The 27,992-nt window shown below is 41.3% G+C and overlaps 1 protein-coding gene across 5 annotated transcripts; it reads right to left on the reverse strand.

The window, feature by feature from the left end:
* Window positions 1-1,459: 1,459 nt before the first annotated feature.
* bbox1 (butyrobetaine (gamma), 2-oxoglutarate dioxygenase (gamma-butyrobetaine hydroxylase) 1) lies at window positions 1,460-27,680 on the reverse strand. Of its 5 annotated transcripts, none has more exons than XM_040133352.1 (8): window positions 27,416-27,680; window positions 23,017-23,451; window positions 20,556-20,670; window positions 6,892-7,090; window positions 5,920-6,025; window positions 5,560-5,756; window positions 4,610-4,776; window positions 1,460-3,725 (listed from the first exon to the last, which is right to left on the reverse strand). In XM_040133352.1, the coding sequence occupies exons 2-8, from the start codon at window positions 23,419-23,421 to the stop codon at window positions 3,565-3,567; spliced, it is 1,350 nt and encodes a 449-aa protein (XP_039989286.1). In that variant the 5' UTR covers window positions 23,422-23,451; window positions 27,416-27,680; the 3' UTR covers window positions 1,460-3,564. The 5 variants fall into 5 exon arrangements, with proteins under 5 accessions (XP_039989286.1, XP_039989251.1, XP_039989262.1 ...); XM_040133317.1 differs by lacking the exon at window positions 27,416-27,680 and adding an exon at window positions 27,197-27,316; XM_040133328.1 differs by lacking the exon at window positions 27,416-27,680 and adding an exon at window positions 27,197-27,316 and having other exon boundaries at window positions 23,017-23,477.
* Between the last annotated feature and the right edge of the window lie 312 nt (window positions 27,681-27,992).

Consider the following 27,992-nt stretch of genomic DNA (forward strand, 5'->3'; position numbering starts at 1 on the left):
CAGGCCACAGCCCCAATTAGTGATGTCACTGCAGGTGTTTTAAAACGACAGCAGGTGGCAGAGATGCTGCGGTAAACGTTGTCACCAGTGTTCGCAGGTCGTCAGTCTTTTTCTTTTTTGAACTTCGCTCACTCGTGTCATGCGTCTTGCGTCTTCGATTGTCTGAGTTGTTTGTTGGTTTGTTGTTGACATTGTTGCCATTTCTGTGTGTCTGTGAAAAAAAAAAACCAAACCCGCGTGGCTCAAACCAGTGTCACATCATACTGTACAACGTGTTTCTTGTTCTTGTTGTTAATGTTATTCGGTCTTTAACAACAGATCAGCAGTTCACATTTTATGTTGACTAGTGACCTGTCATCAGCTGTACGTTTCTTGACCTGTAGCCGGAAATATTTTTAAAAATAGCTGTATCTAAATAGGGTCAGGTGCGAAGACTGAATAGACTTTAAAGACTGAACAATAACAGCAGCAACCACTTGTACAAAGTGTGACTGCATCATGAGTCCTGTGGTCACACTTGAGCTGCAACTAACCATTATTTTTAGTTATTGAGTCAGAAAATAGTCTCAAATGCCCATTGTAATTTCCCAGAGTCTGAGCTGACTTGCTCATAATGGTTGTGTTGTCCGACCAACAGTCCAAAACTCAAAGACGGTCAATATAATGCCATAGAAAACCAAGAAACCCAGCAAGTATTCACATTTTAAGAACTGAAACCAGTGCACTTTTGCTCTAAAAAGTAGTTAAATGATTAACACTGTGACCCATTGCTAAAGCAGCCAAGGAAAAACATCTGCTTTCACATCACTTGATTGGGTTGTAACAAAAGTTTAAAAAAAACAAAACTAACTCGCAGCAGCAGCGAGATTTCCCTTCAAATCAGCCATTGATTGTTGATTTACCGTTTACCGAGGAGAACGCCAAGTCTTAATGTCATTTCTGTTTCGTGATAGTACTGAACTGTTGCGTCTGGTCCCATCCGCTGGCCCCATTAACTTTCACAGCAGTGTGTGTGTTCGTGTGTGTGTGTGTGTGTGTGTGTGTGTTTGTGGGTCTGTGTGTGTGCACATGCGTTCATGTGGTGAACAGTTTTCTCCAGATCAGCAATATATCGTTACAGCCATACCACTGGGAGATGTTTTTTTTTTTTTTCTTCTCGTTCTGACACGCTTATATTTTTAGTAACTTAACAGCGCAGAAGGTAAAAAATCAGTAGGATATTCAGAAGAAGCTGTTCCATTCGTGAAAAACACCACACGTCGGTGTAAATAAGTCGGAACTCGAGCCGAAGCATCTCCAGTATTGGTTTGGAAATTGGACGCAGCTCTTTCTGCGTAAGTTAAAAGGACTTTTTTTTTTTTTTTTTTTAACTGGATTATTACAACTCATCTTTTGTCATTGTACTGGCCAGCTGCTGTAATGAGAAGGCAAAAAAAAAATGAGATGCCAGGTGTAAGTATTCCAGTATTTGAAAAAGTATTTATAGAATATGTACAGCTTTGGCAATATAATAAAGTTGTCCCAAATGAAGCTCGGTGGAGTTCATTGTCCTTTTTATGTGGAAAAAAACAGACAAAAATTTCTTTACGCATTACAGGTTTAGTTTATCAAGGGGTGCAACAGCTGAGTGAAGCCATACGAATTTTACAAATGCATGTTTGACAAAGTAATAAGACTGGAAAAAGGTACAAAGACACATTATTTAAACGTGCAAAATACAAAGTTCACCAAAGCAAAGGATGAACCATCAATCAAAGCCATCACTCGTAAGCATGACTCTGGAAGCCTGATCAGACTCTACCTGGCTGTTCTTTGCTGGGGAGAGTACACCCATATTGTCTTTGACATTTTCCTTGGTTTACATCAAAATGCATCTAATCAAGTGCATTTTGAGCTCTCTCTTTTTCGGTGCACCCCTACCAGAGTCTTTTTATCATGAGAGCGCTGAGCACGCAGGACGCGTCAATCTCTAGCAGCTAGAGAATGAATCCACCACAAACTGGCCGTGTTTAAAACGCCAGGACACTGTGCCGGGACATAATTAGAAACAGTTTGTGGGTGTTTGAATTTGTCGCCATGCAGGTACTTTTGAGTCATGGTTGCCCGACCTACCTTTTCTCTGAAACATCCGCCCACGCCCCAGGACGGTGGAGCTTGAAGAAGTTTCATGTATGCTGCACAAAACACTGAGAAGGGGCACAACAGCACTGTGTCTTTGTAGAAAGAGTTACTGTTTCTCTGCATAATCCACAGAGCTCGCTGTCAACAGTTTTCACAGGGACTGCTTCTTCTCTCGCTGTTGAGTTTTTTCCGGTGTGAGATTTTTTCATTCCTTCGCGCACCACAGACACAAATCTATCCACCCCAATCATATTCATGCACTAGCGGGGGTTTCAGAAGCGTACTGCCGCTGTAATCCGAAAACCATCACCAGTATGTCAAGTTTTAATTAGCTAAGATAAACAGCTCAGCAATAATACATTTCTCAGATAATCCTGTGTGGTTTTTACATGATTTATTTAGTTTAAGAAGTGGAATAATTTTCTTAACAGAATACCTAATCCTTCATCTAAAAAGAAATTTAAAAATCACCGAATTTGGAAATACGTGGTTTTAGTTCATTTCTGGGGACACTGTATCTCTAAAGCTCGGCCAGATAAAACCAAATCTTTGTGATTTGGGCAGGTTGAATTGACCCTTTTTTAAATTTACTGTTGCAGTTGCTTAACGCTGCCACTTCTAGCAACAGCTGCTCCGCTGCAGTTTAAGGCAACTTTTGAATTGAGACTGCAACTCGGCAGAATGAAGGGAAAGTCGAGGACATCGCGTCCTTTGCGTAGGCACAGGATTGAACAGTCGAGGTAGCGAGATGCTCTAGCGGGCGGTAAGAAGATGTAAGCTTCGTGACACAACTCACGTAGGGGCTGTGTCTGAAATCGCTCCCCTGTTCACTAATCCAATAGAAAGCCATCGACGCTGAGCAGTTTACTATATTCTACATAGCGTGCAATAAATTGAAATTTGACATCAGAGAAAATGGCGGACAGTAAATGTCAACCAGGACTGTGGATTTAGCCTAGAAAACGTATAAATTACTCAGCATCACAATCATAATGTAGAAACCCAGGACAATGTATAAAACCCATGCAGTAAAATTTTAGCTCAAGGAAAACTTTTTTGTTGCTGTCCAAAAGCACCTCTAAATTTGAACAGGTGTTGTCTTTCTCTATTTTTGCATTGCAGTGTTGCGCTGTTACGTGTTTGAAAAGCTGTTGTCGTCGTCATTTAAAGGAAAGCGTCCTAACTCTAAGTTGTTGTGTAAATCATCCAATTGTCTTAAGTCATGGGGTCGAGTTGGAGATGTAGCTCTCGACCTGTTGTCAGATATTTCAGCGTCTTTGCACTTTTCCACCTGGCAACTCAACGTTTTGTAAAAGCAACATTTAGTTTAACTCCTAGGGTTTTTAGCCGCCTGACTGATTGTTTGATTCTCATTGTTTGACTGGTGATTTTCTGCAAAAGCTGGAAAGCTACCGTTTTCAATTTCTCCTCCGTTTCCTCAGCTCATACGTCCTTGTGGACGGAGCCGCGGAGTATCCGGAGGCGAGACATGACTTCATCCCAGTCCAGGTAGGCGCCCTCCAGGTGTCGCAGCCTGTCTGGCCTGCTAACGTAGCTCCTCCGTCCGTGCAGCAGGCGCCAGTTATCAAAGGTCACTACGTCGCCTGAAATACAACAACACCGGGAAATCAGATATAAAGCTGCGGGGTATATTTCGTTCGATCCTCGGTTCGTCGCTGTAAGGAATTTTAGTTTTTTCAATATTGTAATAAAAAGAACGCCAGTCAAACCTCAAATGGTGAAAAACAATGTAGAAAATTTCAGTTTGCTTCATGTGTTCATTTGAGGAACGTTACAGTGTCCACACACTAAAAATGGTACGAAAATTAGCCCAAATTATAAAAAATTACCAAAATCAACCCCCCCCCTCCCCAAGTTAAAGAAAGAGTACCCCAGTTGGGCAGTAAACTCTGCAGTCTGGCAACACTGCTCACCTTTGAGTGTGCCTATTCGGAACAGGTTTAGACACTTTTTCCTTGAGACGTGGTTGGACGACAACTAAGAACGGTTTTGTTTGAAGCACACTGAACCCTCCGAGCAACCTCAAGGACACGTCGTCAGGCTGGACGCTGTCGAAATGCCGTCTGCCTACCAACGGCTCCACCCTGCTACAATGTCATTACCTTTAATGTCTCATGCGACATCACTACCTCGTCTCTGTCACCTGATGCTGCAGATCCTTTGTTGAGTGAATTTTCAGAGACGGTTATTCCAGGCTTGGGGCAATTTGATTCGGTCTACGATGACCGAGAGGACACTGACGTGTCATTGTAACCCCGATGATAACGGAGATGTTGCTGCACATCATTGTACCACTTCAGTGGATCCTTCTCTCTAAGAGCCTCCTGAACATTTTTAGTCTTTTTTTTTTTTCTTCTATCTTAAATTTCACTTGAGTATGAGTCAAGCCTTTTAAGACCGTAGCTGTGATTGGGGGGGCTTTACGGATACATTTCCTCATATCGGGATTTGAGAGGCGCACACTGACCTGGCTCCATTCTGTAGGTGACCACGTTCTCTGGTCGGTTCATGACATCTATGAAGGCCTTCACTGCTCTGTAGAAGGGCTGCACCTGATGTAAGGGGAGGTCCAGCACCGAGTCCCTGGTGGCGTTGTTGTAGTTTATCCTCGCAACTCGGCCCTCCGCGTCAACGCTGCTCGGAGAGAGAAGGGGGTTCGATGTCAAACCAACATGAATCCTGAGTTTAAAAGTTCAAACGATTGACTGATTAATCGATTGGACGATCAACGAACACATTGATTGGCAAAAAGTTTGATAATTGATCAAGCAAACATGCCAAATTCAAATGTAGCACTGCAAATAGTGGGTATTTTTCATCATAGGTTAATCTGGTGTAATCTGGATTTGGTGTATTTTAAATTTCAGAAAAAAACACAATAAATGATCCCAAAGCCCGAGGTGATGTCTTTTTTTTTTTTGTCAAACCAATAATCCAAAATCCAAAGACAATCAGTTTAATATCATAGAAGACTGTGAATTCCAGCATATATTCACTTTGATTGATTAAATATCATCCTTTCTACCGATCTTGTCATTTTTTGATGCTCAAGTTAAAATACATGGCCAAAGGCACGTGGACACATGAGCATTACCATTTTCCAACACACTGGCTGTAACACTCTTCTGTGAAGGCTTTCCGCATGACTTTTTGGAGGCCCTGCAGAGCATGTTTGGACGTTGTAATTCTGAACAGCAGATGGCAGTGTCCCATTTCAAATCACACAAACATAAACTTGCTCATTGCTAACATACACCACTGCATCTTTTTCTTTTTTTTTTTTTAAATGCTCGTGATTCAGTTTTTGCAAGGTCTGAATCTTTGCTTCATGCAGAGACGGTAAATGTGTGTGTGTATGCATGAGAATAATTTTTTAAAAAAGCACAACATGTGATCTGACAGCCCATCTCCACCTACTCAATGATGCGTTTCTTGGACTGCAGCATGAAGTCGCAGTAGTCCGTCCCCGTGTCGGTGAAGTCCACGTGGAGCGAGGTGAGCGTCCGGAAGGCCTCTGGGTCTTCTCTCCGCAGCTGCTCAGCCATGTGGAAGCCATCCACCACCTCGCTCTCGCCTCCTACCACAGCCTGGTTGATGCAGTGCAGAAACTGCACCTACACACCAACACACACGCTAATTTTTTACAGCTCTTAACGATATAAAGGCCAGCAGTCGAAACAAACTTTTGAAGGAGGCAAGTAACCTCATAAGTGATACCATATCTGTTTGGCGCAGTTAAATCCTCTAAATAGAACATGTATGTCCAATTTCACTCACTCCAGGTGCGAAGTGCAACGCAGGGTAGTCCGTATGGTGACTAAGCTTTCCCGAAGTGTAGGCGACATTGTTTGCCATGTATTTGTCCTGGACCTGCCATGTGTGCCTGCGGACGAAGATAGCATTCATTAATGTTACTCCATGTTAATTATTTAACTTTGGCCCTAGAAGATCAGCAACGGCAATTAGGCTGTGCGGGGAAAAGGACGAGATGAGATGAACTTTTGCAGGGATCCCTGAGGGGAAAACTGGGCAGCTTCACAGGAATGTTAAGACCGTAGGCTCTGAAGTAGATACTTCATTGAGATGCAGCAGGAGCCGAGCACTAATGAGGTAAAGTTATCTTCCGTGTTCTGTTTGCCTGCCTGCCCGACTCGTAAAACAGTCTCGTTTCTCTGATGGCAGGCCTTCAGTTTCAGTCTGAGCTCGCCTTACTTTCAGCAGTATGAGCTCATGCACTGGCAGTGGAAAAGCTTTACGCCGCAGACCTCTGCGCTCTGACTGAGTGCACCAGGTAATTCCTCTGTGCTTAAAAACGCTGGAATGCTTTTAGGTTGTTTTCCCCGTCTCTGTCCTGAAGTAATCAGCACTGCAATAAGTCAAAAGAGATGAACTCTGGTGTGATGAAAGGGCCAAAAGACACACTCTAAGCCTCTCCATGGAGCCAAAATGGATCAAAGCTACGGACAACTGACTGGTGGACACATTTTCCTAAACATTAATATTGTCAAGTGATAATCTTTCACCAAAAAAAATCTGGCTGTCTTGTTTGATTCCCTGGAAAACAGATGTAAATAAATTTTGTATTTCATTTTTACAAATATCACTCCGCGCCGCTCTGCTCCAGCTAAAAAAAAAAAAAAGATCAGTGGAAAATTCAACAGCTCAAGATCTAGTGGGGACTCGGATTATTAAACAGTTGCTTGGCTTAGGATGGCTGGAGCAAAATGGATGAACGTCATGCAGTCTTACCCGTAGAACGTCAGCCTGAGATAGCCGATCCTCTCGGCAAGCCTGGCCACTTGGCCCTGCTCAGCTGGAGCCCCCCTCAGGTAGACGATGCCAACGCGACGCAGGGCCAGGAGCCAGGCCAGCGCCGCCCTATCATCATGGAGGACTTCCTGGTAGTCTGCTGTGGGAATGTGCAGTTTGGAGTCCCAATAATAACGCTCTGAAAGGAGAAAGAGGACGGGGAAGAAAATGTCACTTCATCGCAGCTGAGTTCTACATACATACTGGAGTTTTTGGGGGTTTTTTGTTTGTCTGACAAGAAATGAGCTGCGTTTGCAACGCGCCAACATGAAGCTTTTCCACCCGGCAGTGCATTTTTGTTCCGACAAGTAGCAGCTCTGTTAGACGAACAAAGGCTGTACAACAAAAACAGAACTGGTCTGCATCAGAGCAACTTTATCAGATGTTACACCCATTTTTTCTTCTCCCCATCAGCTGTTATAAACCAGTCTTTGTTCACTGAAAACCTGCATGTTTCTTTTTTGTTTTTTAAACGCACATCAGGCCATGCAACATAGATTGAACTCATCTTGCATAAGCATAAATGACAGCCACGGGTGGATACCGTACAGAATTCCCTGATGTATGACTTTGGTGCTTAGTGTTGGCACCACAGTCACTTTTCTCAACATTATCTCGTCGTTTGGTTCAAGTGACAAAAATGGACCAGAGCCATCCAGGTGTGCAGCAGGGATGAGACACAGAGCGTGACCGTTCGCTTATACGCTACATCAACACACATTGCTAATCACACATTATTTTTATCCCAACGTTACGTAAATAAAGTCAAACAATGAGTGGAAAATGCTCTCTGGTGTTCTACCGGTAAAGGAAATCAAGTCAAGCATGAACACAAGCTCGATCAATGTGTAGTTGCAATTTTTTTTAGACTTAACAATAAAACTAAATTTAAAAAAAAAAAAAAACATTGGAAGTTGTTCACAGCATGACAGATTTTATGTTTGTTATTATTGGCCCCCTGCTTGTTAAAAAAACAAACAAACAACCCATTTCATTTATAAACACTGCAGCTTGCCACTGCACACGACAGTCTGCGCACTTCAAGATGAATAGTTCGCTGAGAAAAACCCGCACGTCTCCATCAGACAGACAGAAGTGGAAAAAATCCTCCTGCTGCGCTCCACCCAGCTGGCTCCACTCCTTTTTCCATGCAGTGTCTCTCCAGTGACTTCCACAGACACAGCTGCTAAGTACATTTGCAGAGGGGGGGGGGTTTAAACTGAGGAGCTTATGTACCTGTCTGATGTTTGTGGCTCCTCCTCGTGTCCCTTTTCAGTACCCACCAACTTCAAAACAACTTTCCAAATGGCTGCATCACAGACAGATTACAGGGCTGAAGCTCGCATGCGAACGACGTACGGCGCAAACTTGCTAAACGTCATCCATAATTTATCATCATCTCAAATGTCTGTGACTTTTAAAGGAAATGCGACTGTTCTGTGACTGTTCACTTTGAAGGCCATAAAGATTTACAGACGCAATGAGCGGACTTTAACTGGCGATGTAGAGTTTCGGTGTCTCGTTTTTTTTTTTTTTAGAGCAGCGAGGCGGGGAGGCACAAAGCACACCAGATGCAACATCAGTCAGAAAACACAGTGATCATCGTGAACCACAGACCTCCCTCCAGGCTGTTGTCACAAACAATGAGTTTCTGGCTGCAGAGTTCAAAGGGTAAAGAACCCCCCCCCCCCCGCTTGTTAAAACTTGTCAAGAGGGCGGAGGGAAACAAAGGCTGAGAATGAGAAACTGGGGCTAAGGTCAAACCTGAATGTTACAATTGCTCTTGTGAAAATGGACCTGGATGTCTCGTAAAGTCACAGTGGTGTTTCAGCTCCTCGGGCTAGGGTGTCATCCGTGACAGAGACGCTACGGCGCTGGTTGCACTGTGAATATACATCAGCTGCGCAGTCCCGGCTGCAGTTCAGCTGGATTCTCGATTTGAAAATTCATCACGTTCGCCGCCGTCGAGTGAGTTCACACTGCGACAGCCGGGGTTGAACAAAAGATGGGAACTCTGCTTGAATATCTGCCTTCTAATCATGTAATCATCTCCTCACTGGGGCTTGTTTTTTTTAACTGGGAAGACGGCTCACAAATCTCAGATGTGAAGGATAATGAGGAAGATCTTTCTCAGTCTCGTCAGCTCACACTGGCTACGATTAAAGAACAAATAAGGGCCTTGTCGTCTGAACTGCTGTAGGTGCGAATCTGGTCACGTTTGGAACAGATAAAACGGAGCTTCATTGGTGAAAAAGTGCATTTTATTCAAGTACTGTACCTGAGCACAGTTCTGAGGCAGGTTTATTATTTACTATACGTTACATAATAATAATGGATCAAATGACTATATGTGAAAGGGGTGGCTCGGATTTTCATCCACAGTCCTCTCAGCTCTACGGAGCCTTTTAGCAACTATTGGTCATTTTATTGGTCTACTGGTTTTATGGCTGGCATTAAAGCTCTAGAAAAACAAACAGCTGACAAGCCATTAGTGACTAGCTGATGAACATGGTGGAGCAGATTCAGAACCAGATTTTTTTTTTTTCTTTTTTCCCCTCAGGAGTGGGCAGAGACCAAAAACAGAGTTAAAAGGGGAGTGAATATCGGACTTAGACTCGTCAGGTGGACAGAAAAACGGCTCGGAATAAAGGCAGACCTTGATCTTGTTAGCAGACAGTTGCTTATATAAGCAACGGGCACATACGGAGCATCATATCGACTTTTGAGGATGATAATATGTTAGTGTTGTGTAAAGAGCTTGTGTAGCTTAAGAAAAATTGTTATTGCAGGTTTGGAGTCATGTTTATGTCCACCTGGCAGGTGATAATCGTCTTTCACTTACACACAGTCACTTGATTCATTTTTAGAATACTCAAATATCGATCAGTACTGCCTCAAGTAAATGATCCCAATACTTCTTCCAACACTGCGGAGCTCTGAATGACTTTCTGAAGAGTGGACTATACTAGTGACATAGAAAAAAACGGACTGATCACGGACAAAAAAAGGCGACACGCGTGGTGATTAATGCCTTAAGACTGTCTGTGCCCGTGTTAAGGTGTTTAAGAGGGACAAAGAAGGAAACTGACTGAAAGATGGAGAAAAGTGAAAGTACAGTGAACAATGTTAAATGACCGGTCTGAACCCTGGCATGCCCTTATGTAGGCTTCAGTGTCCTGCAGTGGTAAACCTGGGCTTGGTGGCCCGCCTCAGGTTGAGCCCACAATGTTCTGGTCTCAAAGGTGTCCGGCACTCGACACTCTTATTTATCGGGGGCAAACTCATCACGCAGTTTTTTCTTTCTTCTGAAAAGGCCTCTGCGTCCACAGGGCCGATGAGAAACCAACCTCACACTCTCTCTCTGCCATGTCAGAATTAGCATGCGTATTTTAAGTATTTGTGTGCAGGGGGGAAAAAAAAAAGAAACAGCGAGGACAGTGTCGAACTGAGACGGCCTCGAGTCTCCGGTGAGTGCTCGTTTGTGTAAAATCGCTGCGGTTTTCACAGGAGGGACTGTGCTGGCCTGTGCATGAAGGGACACCTCTGACAGTCTGACAAGATAGCATATGTGCATAATCCCCCCCCCCCCTCAGTCGTGGTCTGCTACAGTGGCTTTTCCAGACGAGGAAACCTGAAGCCATGGCTCCTGTGGCTGTCAGGCAGCTCACGGCAGTATGGCTCTCCCCTCACTGTGCTCTGTTTAAGCTCGGAGGGCTGCGTCGCTCTCCTCTGCAGCCGGGAGCACCTTCAAAAGCTCTGCCTGAATCACTGCAGTGATCCGGGCAGAGCTTTTGTTTTGACCTGGTTAAGTTTTATCACAGAGCTCGAATCAGCTCACTTCAATGGGCTGTCTATGGAATGCACAGCGGAGGGGCTCAGGGCCAGGTGGGCAGAAAACAACCTTCTTAGAAAGAACAGGCCCCTTATAATTTAGATTAAAGCTGTATATACTAAGGACACATTTTAGAGCTTTCACTGAAATGAAATGGATTAAGACTGCCTCAATTCAGCGGCAATTTATTTGATTTTAGTGATTTTTCAGTATAAATAAAACCAGTGGTCGAATGTAAGCAAGCACATTTACTGAAGAACTGTGCTCAAGTACAGATTTGAGGTTTGTTCTTTTCCCTGAGTGTTTCCCTGAGTGTTTTCCCTTTCATGCTATTTTATTTCTAGTCCACTAGAATTATTGTACTGTTTACTCTACTTCATTTAGTTGACAGCTGCAGTTACTAGATACTTTACAAATCAAGATTTTACATACAAAACATATGATCTTCTAAAATATGCTTCTTTTTTTTTTAAGATTAAACTACACAACCGTAGCTATAAGATTAAAATTAGCGCCTCGACCGGTTATAACAGTAAAGTGCTACGTACACATTAATGCATCAGTAATAATAATCCAGTAATATACAATAGTACAACACTGACAAAGAGCTATTGTTCTGCATTATGAGTATTTTTATTTTTGATGCTTTAAAACACATTTTTGTGATAATATTTATGTACTTTTTGTTAAGTTTACTTGTAACACTTTTGCTTAAATAAAACACCTGACTACTTCCTCCACCGCTGAATAAATCATCCTTTGACTGATTTTCTCATTTTTCACAGTAAGTAATAGATCATTAACACTCTCTTGTCTCTGCTCTGTTGATACACGTGTAAGTGAATACAAAATACCAACTCCCATTTAACCCATGTTTCTCACTTAGCTTGGAAACAGCTGCGAGTACAAAATCTGCAAAATGATTAATGATTAGCGTTCTTCAGAAGACATAGCACCCATTACATTACCATACTGCCAACATGTTGTGCGTTAATTAGTGTTAATTTGTTACACAACTCGCCGAAGCAAATTAGCCTGGCAACTTAAACTAAATTGCTCGTTTTAAAAAGGGGGAAAGCACCGTGTTTGGGAACTCGTTATTCATGTCTACAATGAGAAATGTACAATTTCCCTAAACAGTCAAATCCAGCATTTGCCAAAGATAATTTATTTTGAGACCTTTTTTTTTTTCTTCTGGGGTGCTTGACGGTGTACTGAAGTATCTAAAGATAGTGGAAATGCTTTACTTGTAAAGAAGAAAATGATAAAAGCAATCATTGCAATCCCTCGTAAAGGTTTTAAATTGTGAACATTTTAAAAATTATCCTATTCTTACCACACCAATGAGTCCAGACACTTGAAAAATTAAAAAAAAGAAACTGTGTTCCCCTGTCACAGGCATATTACAGTCAACAATAATCATTTAGGTTTGTGTTTTCACGGTGCACATAATGTGCGTATGTGTTAGTGGAGCTGCGAGAGACTCACTCCAGCGTATACTAATTCAACAAACACACCTTTATTTATGAAACAGATCTGGATGACAGGGCAGCCAACCTCTGCGTTCACAGTTTTGGTGTAGACAGAGTGAGCAGTGTTTGCTCACCAGAGAGCTGCAGGCCCTCCACACACTCATCCAAACTCAGCTCTTTCCTCATCAGCAAGCTTGGATTCCCGAACTTTTACTGAGCCTTACGGTAATTTGTCAAGTTATGTCCTTTTTTACCAACTTACACTCATTCTATTTTCAGCATTGTTTGAAGTGCCAAGGAGGAGGTCTGGCTTACCTCAGAAATGAAAAATCCAATTATTATAAATCACCAAGCAATCACCATGTAGTCTGATGTAAAGGTGTTGAAATTTCAAAAGAGATGACAAACAAAAGGCATTTATCTCAAATATAGTTGATCCGAGAAGGAATTTCAGTAATACACTGTGAAAACTGAACTGTTTGGATGAAAATTAGTGAGATTTGTTGAAAAGGGGACGATTTCTAGATTTCTGGAAAGAGAGACCTGACAGTATGTGAAAGGGTTTGGCTGACATCCATTATTTCTGACAAGTCTGAGTTGCTAGAACCCCCAGCAGTCCATTATCGCACACTGCACAATGATAGAAGATAATTTTGACAAATGAAAACATTGAAGTCTTAGATTACAGTTTGGATTCCTCAAATTCCTTTCAGGCTGATAACACAGCATGTGCATGTGTTTGGAAAGTCGGTTCTGCTGAAGCTGCCCGTGGCGTGTGAAGTGATGGGCCAGTTTGGAAGAACATACAAGTTTTTCCACAGATGGACCTCCACAGCTACACTTCCAGGAGCTTTCCTGTCAACTGGTGAGTGATGACATAGAAAGCTAAATCCAGACCAGATGGCAAAGGGGACACACCGGCCAGACAGGGAATTGATAAATAGCTGCGACTTGGCGGAGTTATGGAATCAGTCACCAGACTCAAAGGAGAAAGGTCCAAACTCAAGCGAGGTTTTTCGGAGAGCCTCGGACCAATACATCAGGAAGTTTGCGATAACCGTCAAATGGAATAATAATTGAGTATACTCTAGGTATTCAAAACAGGAAATTAGGTCGATAAAAACACACTGCCACAAACGATAAAGAACTACAAAGACAACCGTTCAAGTTGCTCAAACTTGATCTTTTTAGCACGTACGTCTATACTGGTATGTGCAGATCATTGTTTTGCAAATGACTGACAAATTTCTAAGACAGTAGAACTGTAGGTAGTAAAACATTGTGAGACTTCTTACTTCTTAAAATGCAGAAATTAATATGTATGAAAGTGAAAAATAAATATGTGCCGTTTAAAAGGGAATAAGAGGAGCGACTAAGCAAAAGTCTTAAGTTTGAGGTGTCGCATGTGTAATTTAAAGATACTGCCATTTTCAGCTCCCCATCGGTCCTCAGCCAGTATGTTCTAAATAGCTGGAAAAGCTCCAAAACAGAGAAGATGTGCAACCGCTTGTGTGTACATAACATTGGACGTCTGGCAAAGACAGATGTGCAAAAATTAAAAAAAAAAAAAAAAAAAAACGAGACAAGAGTAATGCTTTAAAATTGGTGCAATGTTTGCTCCCCTTCTCCTTCTCCTTCGAGCCATTACTCAGGCAGCAGACTTCTGGATCAGCATTAACTGATTTATGTTTTGGGTCAAGAAGAAAGAAGCATTACATTTGTCAAGCCTGCTAGAGATCTGTATTGGCATCAAAAATGCATTACCAAGTACAACAAATAGCACAACAGTCTACTATAAAGTACACACTGCTGGGGAATAATTTCCACCTTGTATTTAGGGCATGTATGGCCTTCGTCAGACTTTTGACAGTTTCACAGAGATCTTCATACTTCGTAAGACTGATTAAGAGCAGATAGTTGAGGTAAAGACAAGGAGAAGTGCCAGGGATCTGCTGAAGGTTAGAAATTCGCCTGTTTTTTTTGGCTGCGATAAATAACTAGGAAAAGATATAGAAGGGAAAGCTCTTACAGTGAGAGAAATCTCATTGCACCTTTAGTGTCATCACCTATTTCCTTCAATCACACTTTTTAGAAATTTTCCTACAATACATTTCACAAATTTTCTCCAGCATACTCCTTTTGATGTTTCCAAAGTTTTCACATACTAATATTTTGCAACTTTTTCTGTATATTTTTTGATTGAATGGCCTTATTTTGTGAGCTTATATTCAGAAATGTCTATATGTAAGGGACAATAAAAGTGGCCATTTATAGTTGCTCCAACTAATGGACTGCATCCTCATGAAAGACTGAAAGCGAGGGTAAACCTGCACCTCTTCCCCAAATGTGCAGGCATTTATTACCTGGAAATTGCCCTCGACTTCCCTCAAGTATGAGCTGTGGTGTTTCTCTTCAAATTAGGACTGAGAGCAGTGGGTGATGGCATACTGAGTATTGCAAAGGATGCAGCAATTGTGCCCTCCAAATATGGGAACAAGACGGCTTCATTTACTGGATGAGAATTTGAAATGGGACAGGCCTATTCTGACACATTCAGTCCAGAAGTAAAGACTTCAAAGGATCCAGCTCCTGAAGTGGGACACAGCACATGTGTCGAGTCTGCATTGGATAATTGGTTAAGAGTCAGCCATTTTGTGGTGTGTATGTGGTATATACCACTTTCTGTAGAAAACCCTGATGAAGGCCATGTGCTGAAAACAGCAACTTTGTACCAGTGAGTCAGTCAGTGTTGCAGAGTTATCTTTCACATATCTTATGAAGCACACAATGTTTCGCTCAGTTAGGCCTCCCTGTACTAGACTCTCTCTTTTTGTTATACTCCTCATTCAATTCAGGGCTATATATTTACATGCCACCTTAATTCCACCCGGCATGTAGATATGGAACAAAAAAAAAACGGGGCCTTGGAAAACAGGGCGCTGACATAGGCCAAACCACAAAGTTTGGTACCCACAAAGTACAACACAATTGGTGACTATGCCAACATATCACACTGTTGTGTAAAGTTTAGTCAGGGGCATTGTGGATGTGCAAAATATAGTGATCTCAGCTACTCCCAAGAAGGGGAAATGAAAAATGGTTTACCACAACACACTCTAAAATACGATAAATTTAATTCATAAATAAAAATAATAAAATACCCAATAAAAACCCAAAGTTAAAACTTCAGATGAAATCAAGGCGAATACACTCATATAATAGTAAAATGTGTGTTTTTTGTAATGAACTGAACTGAATTCTTTGTATTTTAGGGTGTGTTGTCGTACACTTTGTCATACTTTGCATCTTTGTACCTCAGGTTACTATATTATTATACTTTCTATCGTGCAATCCATTGGACTGAGCTATACTGTGAGGTACAATGAATTGTCAAACTCCTGTGTCCAGGGTCAAGAATGAACCTTCAAGAATAAAGGAGTTTCTTATTTCAAGTGTACGTGTATATTGTATTTTCATTTTTTACTGATGGCTTCATTAACAGCAGATACAGGATAAAATCTTGTAGTGTGTCAAACTGCTTTTGTTCAGCTACTAAAATATAAGGGAGGAACAAAAACAATCAACGCAAATGATTCTAGTAAACAGAAGCAAAACTCTTTAAGCTCTTTTATTTCTCAACCCTACATGGTCAAACTACCATTCAACCACCGTTGCTTGATGCGTAAAGCCACATCAAACAGACCTGCGGAGCAGAGGGAAATGAGAAAGGAAGGCTGTACGCAGAAGGCCAAGCAGTGGTACTTAGACTATTAGTAGAACTCGATGTAGTTATTCTGCGTGATCCAAGCAATTGACCCAACCTGTTACAAAAATGACATGCCATGATGGCAATCAATTCAAACAGTTTACTGAATTAGAGAATGATTGCAAAGGCATCTGGGAAAGAAGACTGACTACATTTACAAATTACTAATGAGAGGTTGTGGATAATTGTGAGAAAAAGCTGCGGTCTATGTGTTTGGGCATGTTTTTACTTTTGAAAAAATCCATTTGACCTGTTTCACACCTATCCTTTAAATATCAGTGATAAGAAAATAGTCACGACTCCCACGCCGACTAAATAAACATGACAAGCGCAAAATGGAAGACCTGAGACGATGACACGCTTCAAATATTAAACACATCTGGCAGCTGTGTGAGTAAATCACTGACATGGTTACTGGTGAAAGGAAGAGTCATTGCAGATAAGGATGTGAGTGACACGTGCGTTTGGCGTTCCCAAGTGAAATTCAACATCATCGCTCTCTGTCAAGCGACGTGAAGGGTTCAAAGTGCACATGCCAGCAAGAAAACGGAACGTGTGAATTCCATAAGGTCCTGAACACATCTGTGAAGGAGATGTAAATACTTGTATTGGTGCAGACAGAGATGAAAGTGTTGCAGCATGCTTGTCACATAGTAGTTGGCGGATTAAGTATTTGACTAAAGATGCCAACTACTTAATTAAAGGAGTCTACGAGTCTGAAGCCACTCTAACGGCTGAATGAGGATGTAATGCTCATTGTAACGAAAAACCAAACTGGCAGATAAACCAAAGTCTTGGAAAATTTTTAATTTTTAACTGATGATGGAATTGGATTCAGGGGATCACCAGTTTTCAGAAAGACCATGGATGTCTGCATCAAACTGCATGATAATCTTAACTAACTCTTAACTATTCACAGTAACCAAAAGTCTGACCAGGGGTGTCCAAACTTCTTCATGCCGCTGTATTTCAGTCTGGACCAAAGCAGAGGACCGACTGATCAACCAACAAACAGGCAGCGCCATCCCTGGAGCCACGCCACGTCTTTGGCTAAAAGAAAAACCAAACAAAAAGAAAAAACCAAATGCACTGGAGTGGGGTGGCCTTTTGTAGTTTATGTCTTTTGAAAATAAATTTTAATCAAGATTCCCCAATAAAGACAGACCCAAAGATGAATTATTTTTGCAAAAAATGTTTAAAAAAAAAATTGACAAAGCTATCAAACATCTAACAAAAGCAGTAAAATTCTAAAAGCTGACCATAAATGACAGTCAAAAACCAAAATATAGGGCCCCAAACAGTCACAACTGTGTATTGGGATGTTGAAGATTTAGTAAGAAAATGTCCGTAACAACTCCCTGGTCTCAGACACCATGCAGTTAGAGTTTAAATTCCTGCTTACATGTACCTAGAGGCTCAGGGATTTGTTCGTTCCAAAGGAAGGAAATACTGGTGAGCTTGTGTTTGGTAAGAACATGCAGATCTTTTCTTGACCCTCACTCTAAATAACTTTTCCATAAGGTAGAGGCAGAAGGGGGTCTGAATGAGACTCTCGCATTTAAACAGATGTTTAAATGTTTTCAGAAGGCCCACCGTATTACACTGTTTTACGTGCGGACCTACCGTACACCTGGGGTAGATGTATAAAGACAATAAACTAGAGAAGCTGATGAGTCCCATGTGCTTCCAATACCCTACAGTAGACATGAAAATAAAGACCTACGTGAAAAACTGCCTGAACGGTTACAATGCGTGTCAATTCATTTAAAACCAAAACTAAAATTTACTGTCCCAGAAGGATGAAAAGCGGGAATTCGCTCACTAATCAACTGGATCCTAAAGTTGACCTAAACATGTGCCCGCTCCATCAAACAATATTCTGAAATTTGTGAGAAGCACAAATTCAACGCATTCTGTTGGAGTCCAACATTTGGGACAGTATAATACATGGACTAAGAAGTTTTCTTCATAACACAAGTGCCCTTGAGTAGCACTAGGTCCATGTCTCGCTCCAAAAATAGCTGCTGATCAACTATAGACTGCGGTTTGTGTTGTACAACTCCATAGAAACAGTAAAAGCAGATGAAAAAACAAACATCACTTCCGATATAAAAACAGCAGGTATGGTACAGGCTGAATAATATCCCCAATGCTCCAATTATCATATTGACCTCATGGTGTCCTGTGTGCTCCACACTTTCACTGGTGAGAACTCTTTAACAGGCAGACCTGGGCCTGTAAAATCTAGGTGCTCTGCATGAAAAAAGGAAAACAGAAATTCAAACTGTGGACTGCGCTTCGGTGAGTTAGCGTCATGGAGAAGTAAGGGGTGAAAGCTGTTCATCCTCCATCTTTTCGAGAATTTAGACTTCTCCGGTATTTTTCGGCACAAGGAATTTCAGACCGGCGCTCAGGAGGAAATAATTAAACCCAGAGAATGTGTGTGCGCACGTCATCTTGTATTGTGTTTTGGTGCATGAGCTCAGCAGTGTCTTCCAGGAGTGCTCCTGGCTCCGAGATGAGAGTGGCTGAAAAAAATATATACTTCAAAATTACTATCAGTCTGGAAATTGCTATGAGGGGGAATCTGTTTACACCTCAACATGAATGGAGGAATTCTGAAACATACACACACACACACACACGCTCACATGCACGCACACGCTCACACACACACACACACACACACAGACACACATAATTTTAATCAGTCTGGAACAGGGCAGGAGCCGCTCAGCCCTGTGGGTCCTTCAGGACCACGTGTGTGTGTGTGTACACCAACTGACTACAGTCCATCCCCCGCTCCACTGAAGTACAGCTACCTTGTTCCACATTTGAACTTACTCCTCTGCTGTCTGGCAGACTGTAAAGTGTATTGGGCCATTGTAAATGTACTGTAAAAGGAGTTCCAGTTGAATCTCTCCAGTTTTTAGAAAAACCTCTTTCCTCAACAGCCCTGTTATGTTACTGAGAAAAAATGTGTGGAAAGAAGAGTTAAATCAGAGGCATCTTTTTATTCATCCAGTAAAAAAATTTAGCGGAGAAAGTACACTCATACGCACGCACACACACGAACACACCAGAGAGCTGCTGCTTAATGACATAATGGATGTTAACCAGCATTTTGTTCACAACCAAACAATTCTGCTGTTGCCACACATGCCAAATGTTTACTTATTACATCTGAATTCAAAATATATTTCTTTTTCAAATTGCCTCTTTTTGGCAGTTGAATAGTAAACACCTAATTTATACAATTTTTTTATGTTATGCATTACAAGTAAGGCTTACCGTTGTCTGCAGAATCTGTTTGAATCATTTCAGCTGAGTAACACTGACAAACTCCTTCATTAGACAGCAAAGTATTACACATCAAGTGATACAACAGAATGCTGAAATCACTGTGTTGATCTTTAAGACTGCTAAAGCAGAGAGTCCTGAAGTTCTAATTGCAAACAGACATTCAATGTCATGCATGAAAGTACACAATTATGCACTTTCCAATGCAGCTACAGTGGAAGGAAAATATGAAACTTTGGTCAACGTGTGTTTGCAATAAATTAGAGTGATACAGCAACACATACTTAAGGATGTGTTGCTGTATTGATGCTTATGATAAAAAGTCAAAATCGATGACACTGACTGTTTCATCGCAGAAATGAACATTTGAACATTTAAGTGTGAAATCTGTCAGGTCATTGAGATTTTTGGGGATTTCGGACAGAGATATGAAAAATGTACTTAGGGATTTTGCTGTTAACGGCAAAAGTGTGTAACCAATATGAAATATGCCGTTCATCATGGTATGTGGTCACAGTATTGAGTGTGTCCATGACAGGCTTCATCTGGCCAGCTAGTCTGCCACTTAAGTACAAGCAGGTGAAACTTCATGTTTGGCAAGCAGACAAATTGCTTTTCTCAGATGCCGCTTTAAAATGCACTAAGTCATTACAGGGTTTGCTCATCCTGTTAATTCTCAGACAGCTGCGTTGTGATTTATGGCCTCCTTTAAAAATTCCTCTCTTCGACCATTACATCAACGAGAGAGTGATCAATTAGAAAGTAATCGTTAGTTTCAGACCAGTGCAGTCCAATCACCACCAGCTTTTTTTGTAAGCAGTTTGTATGCAGTATGTGTATTTTTTTAATCTTCACGGTACCATGCCACGTCCCACAACACCCCTGACTTCATGTGCGCATACGTATGGTAAATACATCTGGGAGGAGTTGAATACAATCTAGTTTTCAAGTAGGGGAGGGGAGACCGTCACAGGCTTGGCTGTGGTCAACCCTGCTACCGAGCAGGATCACAGCAGCGTGGCTCGGTGCGGCTATCCTCTGCTGTGAGGCTGAGGTGGAAGCTCATGTCAACACAGTTTGGCTTGGAACAGCGTGGCTAAAGCAGACTGACCCGGGCCCATGGAAAAAACCCTAACAGACGTGGTGGTCCCAAATATCAACATACTACATGAAATTCTAAAATGCTGTCTTATACATCTAAATTTAAATTGATTAATATAAGAGCTAGACTCACCATTAAGAAAGAGCTCTTCTTGCATTGCTTTTCTGGCAGCAGGAGAGAAACAGCGTTTCTTTAGCCACTCTGCGTCAAACACACTGGTGTGCTGGTCGGGCCACACAATGGACACCTGAGAGAAAAAAAAAAGCATATTGATCCCAATGGGACAAAACTTTTTAGCTCTTTTTCCATGTTACCACCTCTTAATATGTTTTTGTGATACGCCATCCCATGAAGGTGCACTGTCTCGTTTTCAAGTAAACAGAGTCAAAATATTTACTGGATTTATTTATTTTCTGTTTTTAATAATATATTATTTGGATTTTAATAATATTTCACTTGTTTCCAGAAAAAAGATTGGTCTGCCCCTTGAAGATTAATCTTTGAAGGTACTCTTTTGGTTCATAAACCTGAGAAAAAATGCATTTATAAAAAATCAAACTTATTGTTTTTCTTTTTCAGATAAAAATTTCCCCTGCTCACCATATGCTTTTTAAAATATCTATAGGGGCTTTTGGCCAATGCGGCCATCTAAAATAACATTTAAACACTAAAAAAACCCACACATTTACTACAGTAGACTACCCAGTGAATCTTGGCACAGGAAACAGGAAACAATATAGGAAACTCATTGCATATAACTTATATCAACAAAAGCAAATGGCACGGAGTAGCTTGGCAGCACTGTCACATCAAAGCAATCTTTTTTTAGCTGTGTCCCACTTCAGGGGCTGAATCCTCCGAAGGACACGGCTCACAGAGGTGGTGACTTAAAGGTCAGGCTGAACGTGTGCCTCTGCCAAAATTAGATCATCTAGATCACCTCAGAGAACCTAACAGTTTCTCATCAGGCAGTTGTCCTCAAACCGTCAACAAAAGATTAATTCCATTCATACACTGGAACAAGTTTAATGATACCTAACTACTGTACGAGTTCCCAGCAGAAGACAGTTATCATCGCGGACATATCGATTCCTAAATGACAGATACACGGACCCCAACTCTGCTGTCAGGCATGTAATAATGAATATTGTCAACTATCATTCCTGCATTTCCTTTTTTATTTGGAAAACAAGGCAATTATTTAACTCTGTTTCATCTTGTTTCTCTAGTAGTGCACCAGAGAGATGATGTGGCGGATCCGTCAATAACATTCAACTGTAACCAACTGTTACATTTTGGTATCAGTAATTTTAACAGACTGGTTTTTAATAATTATTTTTCTGTTATGCCTAAACTCTTAAAAAGGGAAAAAATTAAAAAGCAAATTAAAACAAATTCGTGACCTATAAATTCCACTGCCGTTGTACTCTGCCAAATAGCTATTCTGTGTTTTGCAAATCTTTTATTTGACCATCACGTAAGGTGACTCACCTGTCAATCAACTGTCCCCCATACTGAATCTTTATTTATCTTTGGACAAAACACTGTGGAAGTGTCAAACAGTAACCATTTTTGCTGAATGGATTTTTATTTGTAACTCGATCCGCACACTCCACAGCACTCACAGTCCAACCACATGCGAACACAATACCACCAGTAACAATGCAGGAACACATGAAAAATGACACTTATGTCCAGAAGTCCGGGGCATGCTGGGAAACTTCCCCACATGCATGACAAGACAGGATCTTTTTTTTTTAACACTAAAGTAACTTAACCTCGTTGCCTGTGGTGTTTTTCATATTTAGTTTTCTAGTTTGCTACTTTTGTCCACAACAAGAAACTCTACCCATAAAAGGCTACTAGGATTTTGTGAGGGCTGTGCTTGTCCGTGTTTGGCATTTGGATGCATTTCTGAATGTAAATGAGCATGTATATGCAGGAGTAGATGGATGCAGAAGAGTGAGATTTTTTCACTGTTCACTGCGTGAAACTGTGTGTGCACAATTTTGATAAACACCAATTTTATTGATCATAGACAGTTTCTACGCACAAATTTAGAACTTGTTCTACACGTGCTCTGTTAAATGAGGTCCCTGGTGTAGCTCAATAGGAAAAAAAAATAAAATTAAACCTTATTTAGAGAGTTTGGATTATTTGTTATGACAAGATTTTACTCACCAATTCCACTGCTTAGGTCTAAGGTTGCAGCACCTTTGATTGATATATGTTTACAACAGAGACAAACAGAACAAGCAGCAGAAGAAGTCAGAAGGCCAAACAGGTTTTAGCTTTTAAACAAATCCCAAGATTAACCCTATTTTCTAATTTATTCACTTACTGAAAAGTGAAAATGAATGTCAATGCACCCAGAACATCCCTCATTACCACCCAATAGAACCGTAAAATGGCAGTACCACAGTAGGATGTAAATACCGAACCAGGCTGAAGTAAAGTAAAGTAAAATTTATTAGACATTTACACAGCCTGTTTGGGTAATAATTTAAACATTCATCTTTTTCTCATCTTTTCTTTTACTGAACATCCATACTGTGTGTATGAACTCAGAAAACTCATAACTGCAGCAGCCTACCTTATTGTCATTAGTGACCTCCACAACGTTGACTCCTATGTGGATATCAAGGTCAGACATCAACAGTTTCCGGGCCTGAGCTGACTGCAGGGTACACAGCGGACACTGGCAGTTGTCTCTCAGCCAGGTGAACGGGTACAGACTGTGGCCTCCGTCCTCCCACTCCACCTCCATCACCCGCTCCTCATCCAGAGCCCGGACGTGCCTCACTGTCTGGCGAGCCACAGGGAGGGAGGCAGAACCCAGTGTCTGCTGGCCACGAAGCTGCATTGAAGTCAGACAAGAGGGTAGCGGACACGTAGCCTGCCCTGGTCTACGACAAGCCCTCACAGCCTGGCAGGCCATGGCAGAGGTGCTCCTCTGCAGAGCAGGCAGGGCGAAGCGTGCAAATGTACTCATCCACATTTCTGAATGGTTATCTCCAGGCAACTATGTCTGCAGATCAGAAATGGACACAGACTCTGTAGATAATCAGAAAGGGAAGGAGTCAAAATGAGAAAAATGGCAAGATAGAGAATCATGAAATTCCACCTTTCAGTTGATGTGTGGATAATAAACCAAATTTATCAAGTAACCTACTTTAAGAGTCTACTACCAAGCTAAATATACTTATGTCACAAATTGTCAACAAATACATTGTCTCGATTCCATATTATTAAACTGAGAATATAATGAGCCAATGTGAGGAAGCTTAAATAATGCTCTGATATTTTAAAAAGCATCAAAAACAATTTTTAAACTTAAATTTGAAGTCATATCTATTTAACACCCCATTTAAGATGCAAAGTCTTTATGCTACGCTTGTTTTTGAACAATGCCCTGCTCATTGGATAAAGTTCAGAATGTGTGCTTTTTCAAGGAGCTGTGGGAATTACCAGTCATTCCCAATGACTGCTAACTGTGCCAAACCAGAGGTATTTTCTAAGCTTGGTCAGCTGACTGTGTGTTGGAAAGTTCTGGGCAAAGCTGAAGTGCAAAACAGCAGCATTATTTAAAAAAAAAACAACACAAATTGCTCTGTGGTTCAGACTCCTGTTCAAGACAGATTAGTAAGCTCAATTTATGTCAACCAGGGCTGCAAATGATGATTCTTTTCATAATTTATTAATCAGATGAAAATTCCCAGCATATTTTCCTAGAGACCATGGGGATGTCATCAAGTGTCTTGTTTTGTCCAATGGTCAAACAGTCAAAAAACAAGAATATTTAAATCAATATATTGTATAATAATAATAACCTGGAACTGTCAAATGTTTTTTTTTTCCCCCAAGCAAACATGCTGATCAGTTAATCAGTTACCATGACAGTTGCCAATCAACTAATTGGTAAATCACTGCAGCTCTCATGAATTCCAACAATAACTGTAATGCCCCAAAAAGAGTTATTAGATTTGTAATATTATTGTTCTGATTTTTTTTTGTGATCATCTGTTGGTGTTGCTCCAAGGACAAGGTTTTTGCGTAGCCAGTTAAATCCAATATACAGTCTATCTACCTCTTTGTTTACAGGGTCTCTACAGGGGTCAAGTTAAATTTAAGACTTTTTAATACCATTTTAGTACCACACAGAATGTAACTTAATGCGTGTTTCACAGGCATTCCTACAAAAAGTATGAAAGAATGATCAAAAACCAGTAGAGTCAATATAGAATTTCATTGCACATTTTTGTCAGTACTTCCCAGCAGCATAAAACAATAATTTCTGACAATATAATTAATTGAATTAACGCAACCTGGACCAAGCCGAAAATGCAGGCGGAAGTAAAGACAGTGTTTGCTACAGGTCTGATGGTGTTGACTGAAAAAGGACTGAACAGCCTCCTGTAGAACAGGCCGCTGTCACAACAATCCCGCTTGTAGTTTGTACATGTACAAATCTAGCATGTACAATACATAATATTACTTTATACAACAGGCAAGAGACAAGATGTAGGACTTTTGTAAGTCAAATATCACAATTTTTCCAGTCCGTCTTAAGACAATAGTCAGGTTTCGCTCGCTGTAATCATTCCTCCTATTCATGCTGATCATTACATGTCAAATCAGCAGTGGTCTCCCGACTGGATTTGCTTCATATTTTATGTAACTAATGTCATTGTACCCAACAACTAGTGTGAAAAATTTTCGGCTTGTATCTTCTTTAGTTTCCGAGATATGGAGGCTTTAAAAAAGGGGCTGTGGCCCTAATAAACGAGTGTTGTTTTTAGGGCGGACTTTAACATACGTGGGCAATATGCACTTGAAATGTACTCTTGAAATCACTTTTTTCATTTTTGATGCCTCATAAATAAGCAAATTTTGATTCCTTTCAGACATTCACCTAGAAGAAAGGAAAAGAAAATACTATAACATGGGTATTAATATATAAAAATTTCAAAGATCTGATGTGGTTCAGTGTGAAGCTATAGTGGGCTCCAAAGCACCAGAGACATATAATACAATACAATTTTCAGCAAGCCATAACTTGGCAAATATGCAACTTTAGGCCAAGCATTGTAGAAGTTGAATATTGATTGTAGAGCAATCCCTGAAAATTGTAGCATGTAGCATGAACGGTTTTAAAAGTAATGACTTATTGAACTTTAAAATGTTTTACCAACACTCGTTTATTTGGGCCAAAGCCCCTTTTGTAAAGGCTCCATATCTCAGAAACTAAAGAAGATACAAGCTGAAACTTTTGCACACTAGTTGATTGGTACAAAGACATTATTTACATTAAGTATTAAGCAAATCCAGTCGGGAGGCCTCTGTTTATTTGACATGTAATGATCAATTTGAACGGGAGGAATGATCGTCATATGAACGTGGTATTAGATGACATGGAATTACCCCTTAAAGATATCCCTTCCTAATGTGATTCCAGTGTAAGGGATGGGAGATCAAAATCGGCAGTCATAAGTCCATGCAAAAACAAATTCAAAATTATATCTAAAGCTAATATTAAACGTGCATATATCCGAGTTAGACAAATCAAGTGGATATCTTCCAAAGTTAGTCCTTTGAGTGTAAACTTTTGTACTAAAAAGACTAACGATGGAAGATATCCAATGGATTTGAATAACTCAGGATGTAGTTACAATGATGACAACGTATTAGCTTGAGATAAACTCCTGAATAAATATTTACGTGGAAGTATGACTGGGGACTTTGCCCTCCATTAATGCATCAGGAAGGGATCTTTAAATGGCCATCATGAACAGGAGGAGGCCAATCTGGCATCCTTTTTTGCTAAAAATGCAAACTATTCCCAGAGAATTGCAGAATACAAGAAGTGACACAGCACCACTGTGAAATAAATTACCTGTGACACCCACTCCCGCACAGTTAAGTCAAAGCAGCACTCGAGAAATATTATCCTAATGTGGATGAATCAGTTGCAAGGGGGTTTACTTGTGCTGTTTCAGAACGTAATGTGATGAACATCATCTGGTGGCACATGTGGTTCCGTGTTCAGGAACTGCTAGAAGGAGCGCAGCCTATGTACAGGAATGGTTTCGGTGATGTGCATAGAACCGGTCTCTGAAAAAGGCCAGAGACCACTCCTGCTCTGTTCCTATACGGCACACGCTCCAGAAGCTGTTAAACTAAACTGACATTTCAGATAAAGCAATGTCAGAAAAAGTGCGTGTTTCCACATGAACACAGAGCACGTGCCGACGGAGAGGCACAAAACTGCCCTTCCTGCTGTGGATGAGTTCACAAATCACTTGGCCTGTCAAAGTTGAAACGGTATGTGCGCTGTGTATTGGTTTGTTGATAATGTACCTACAAAATGCAGGTGCTGTTTTTCCAGTTAACTGGGGGGAAAAAAAAAAACAAAACAAGAAAAAGTGTGTGAACCCCGAAGCTCGATGTCCCGTTTTCTCGGTGTGGTCCACTCGCGTTAGAGAGAGCCGAACTGCTAAGCACAACATTTAGCCGGCAGCCTCTGGCTTTGAAGGATAGGAGCTAACGCGGCCGTTTAGCTAGCTAGCCCGTTAACAAGCCGCCCTTGCTCCCCGGCTCGTCCGGGACACATCCTGACACGGAAGCTGACAGCTGAGCCTGAAGTTTGGTGCGGGGAGGAGGGGGGGTTAAAAATCTATGTATCAAAGTGCCCTCGAAAGAGAGTTTAATAATAATAAATAAAAATAAAATTTTAAAAAAACTTCCAAAAAAAGTCTGCCAGTGACAGACGTTACCTGTAACACTTGGACGACGTTTCCTCTTTTTCAACGAGCGACGCGGCAGTCAACATAAATGCCGGCCGGCAGGCAGGCAGTCGGTGTTTGTGTGTGTGCTTTTGTGTATGTGTGTGTGTGTGTGTGTTTGTGTGTGTGTGTGAGAGAGAGAGAGAGAGAGAGAGAGAGGAAAAGTAGGTGAAAGGTTGACCGGGAGGATGTCCCCCATGACATAATCACCGAGTGCATAACGTTGCCCCACTTCTCAGTCCCAACTGGGTCCTGAGCCAACATGGACGTGTGTACATGAACCGCCGATTTAAGTAGTCCCCGACCTACACGCTGGCACATTTAGGAAGCTCAACGGCAGCTGTTCGTTATGAAACATTTCAGCGGCCGCGCGTCGGAGTCGCGATCGAAACCGCCAAATGTTCCTCCGCGGTGATCTGAGCTTCGCTGATGTGACACATGTGCAGATGTTCAGCAGGCGCAATGTCTGCTGTGTTCGGCCTCCTCCGAGTTTAATCGCGTCAGCGTGCTAATTAGCGCCGAACAACGGAGAGCAGCTGAGGCTGATGGGACATGTCAGCGTATCACTGTATCATCATTAGGACACATCGTCTCAGAACCGTGAATGTTTGAACGAAAGTTTCCTGTCTGATTCTGCTGTTGGGGATTTCTTGAGTTGTTATTTGCTTTGAGATGTTTATCACTCTGGGTGAGTTGGATGGTTAACCAGACCTGTCATCGCGAGCCCATCAGCCTGTTGTATTCATTTTCAAGCATTTTAAGTAAATCCCTCTGGGGTAGAAAACAA

The sequence above is a fragment of the Xiphias gladius genome, chromosome 1 (genome assembly GCF_016859285.1).
Source record: "Xiphias gladius isolate SHS-SW01 ecotype Sanya breed wild chromosome 1, ASM1685928v1, whole genome shotgun sequence".
NCBI classification, from domain to species: Eukaryota; Metazoa; Chordata; class Actinopteri; order Istiophoriformes; family Xiphiidae; genus Xiphias; species Xiphias gladius.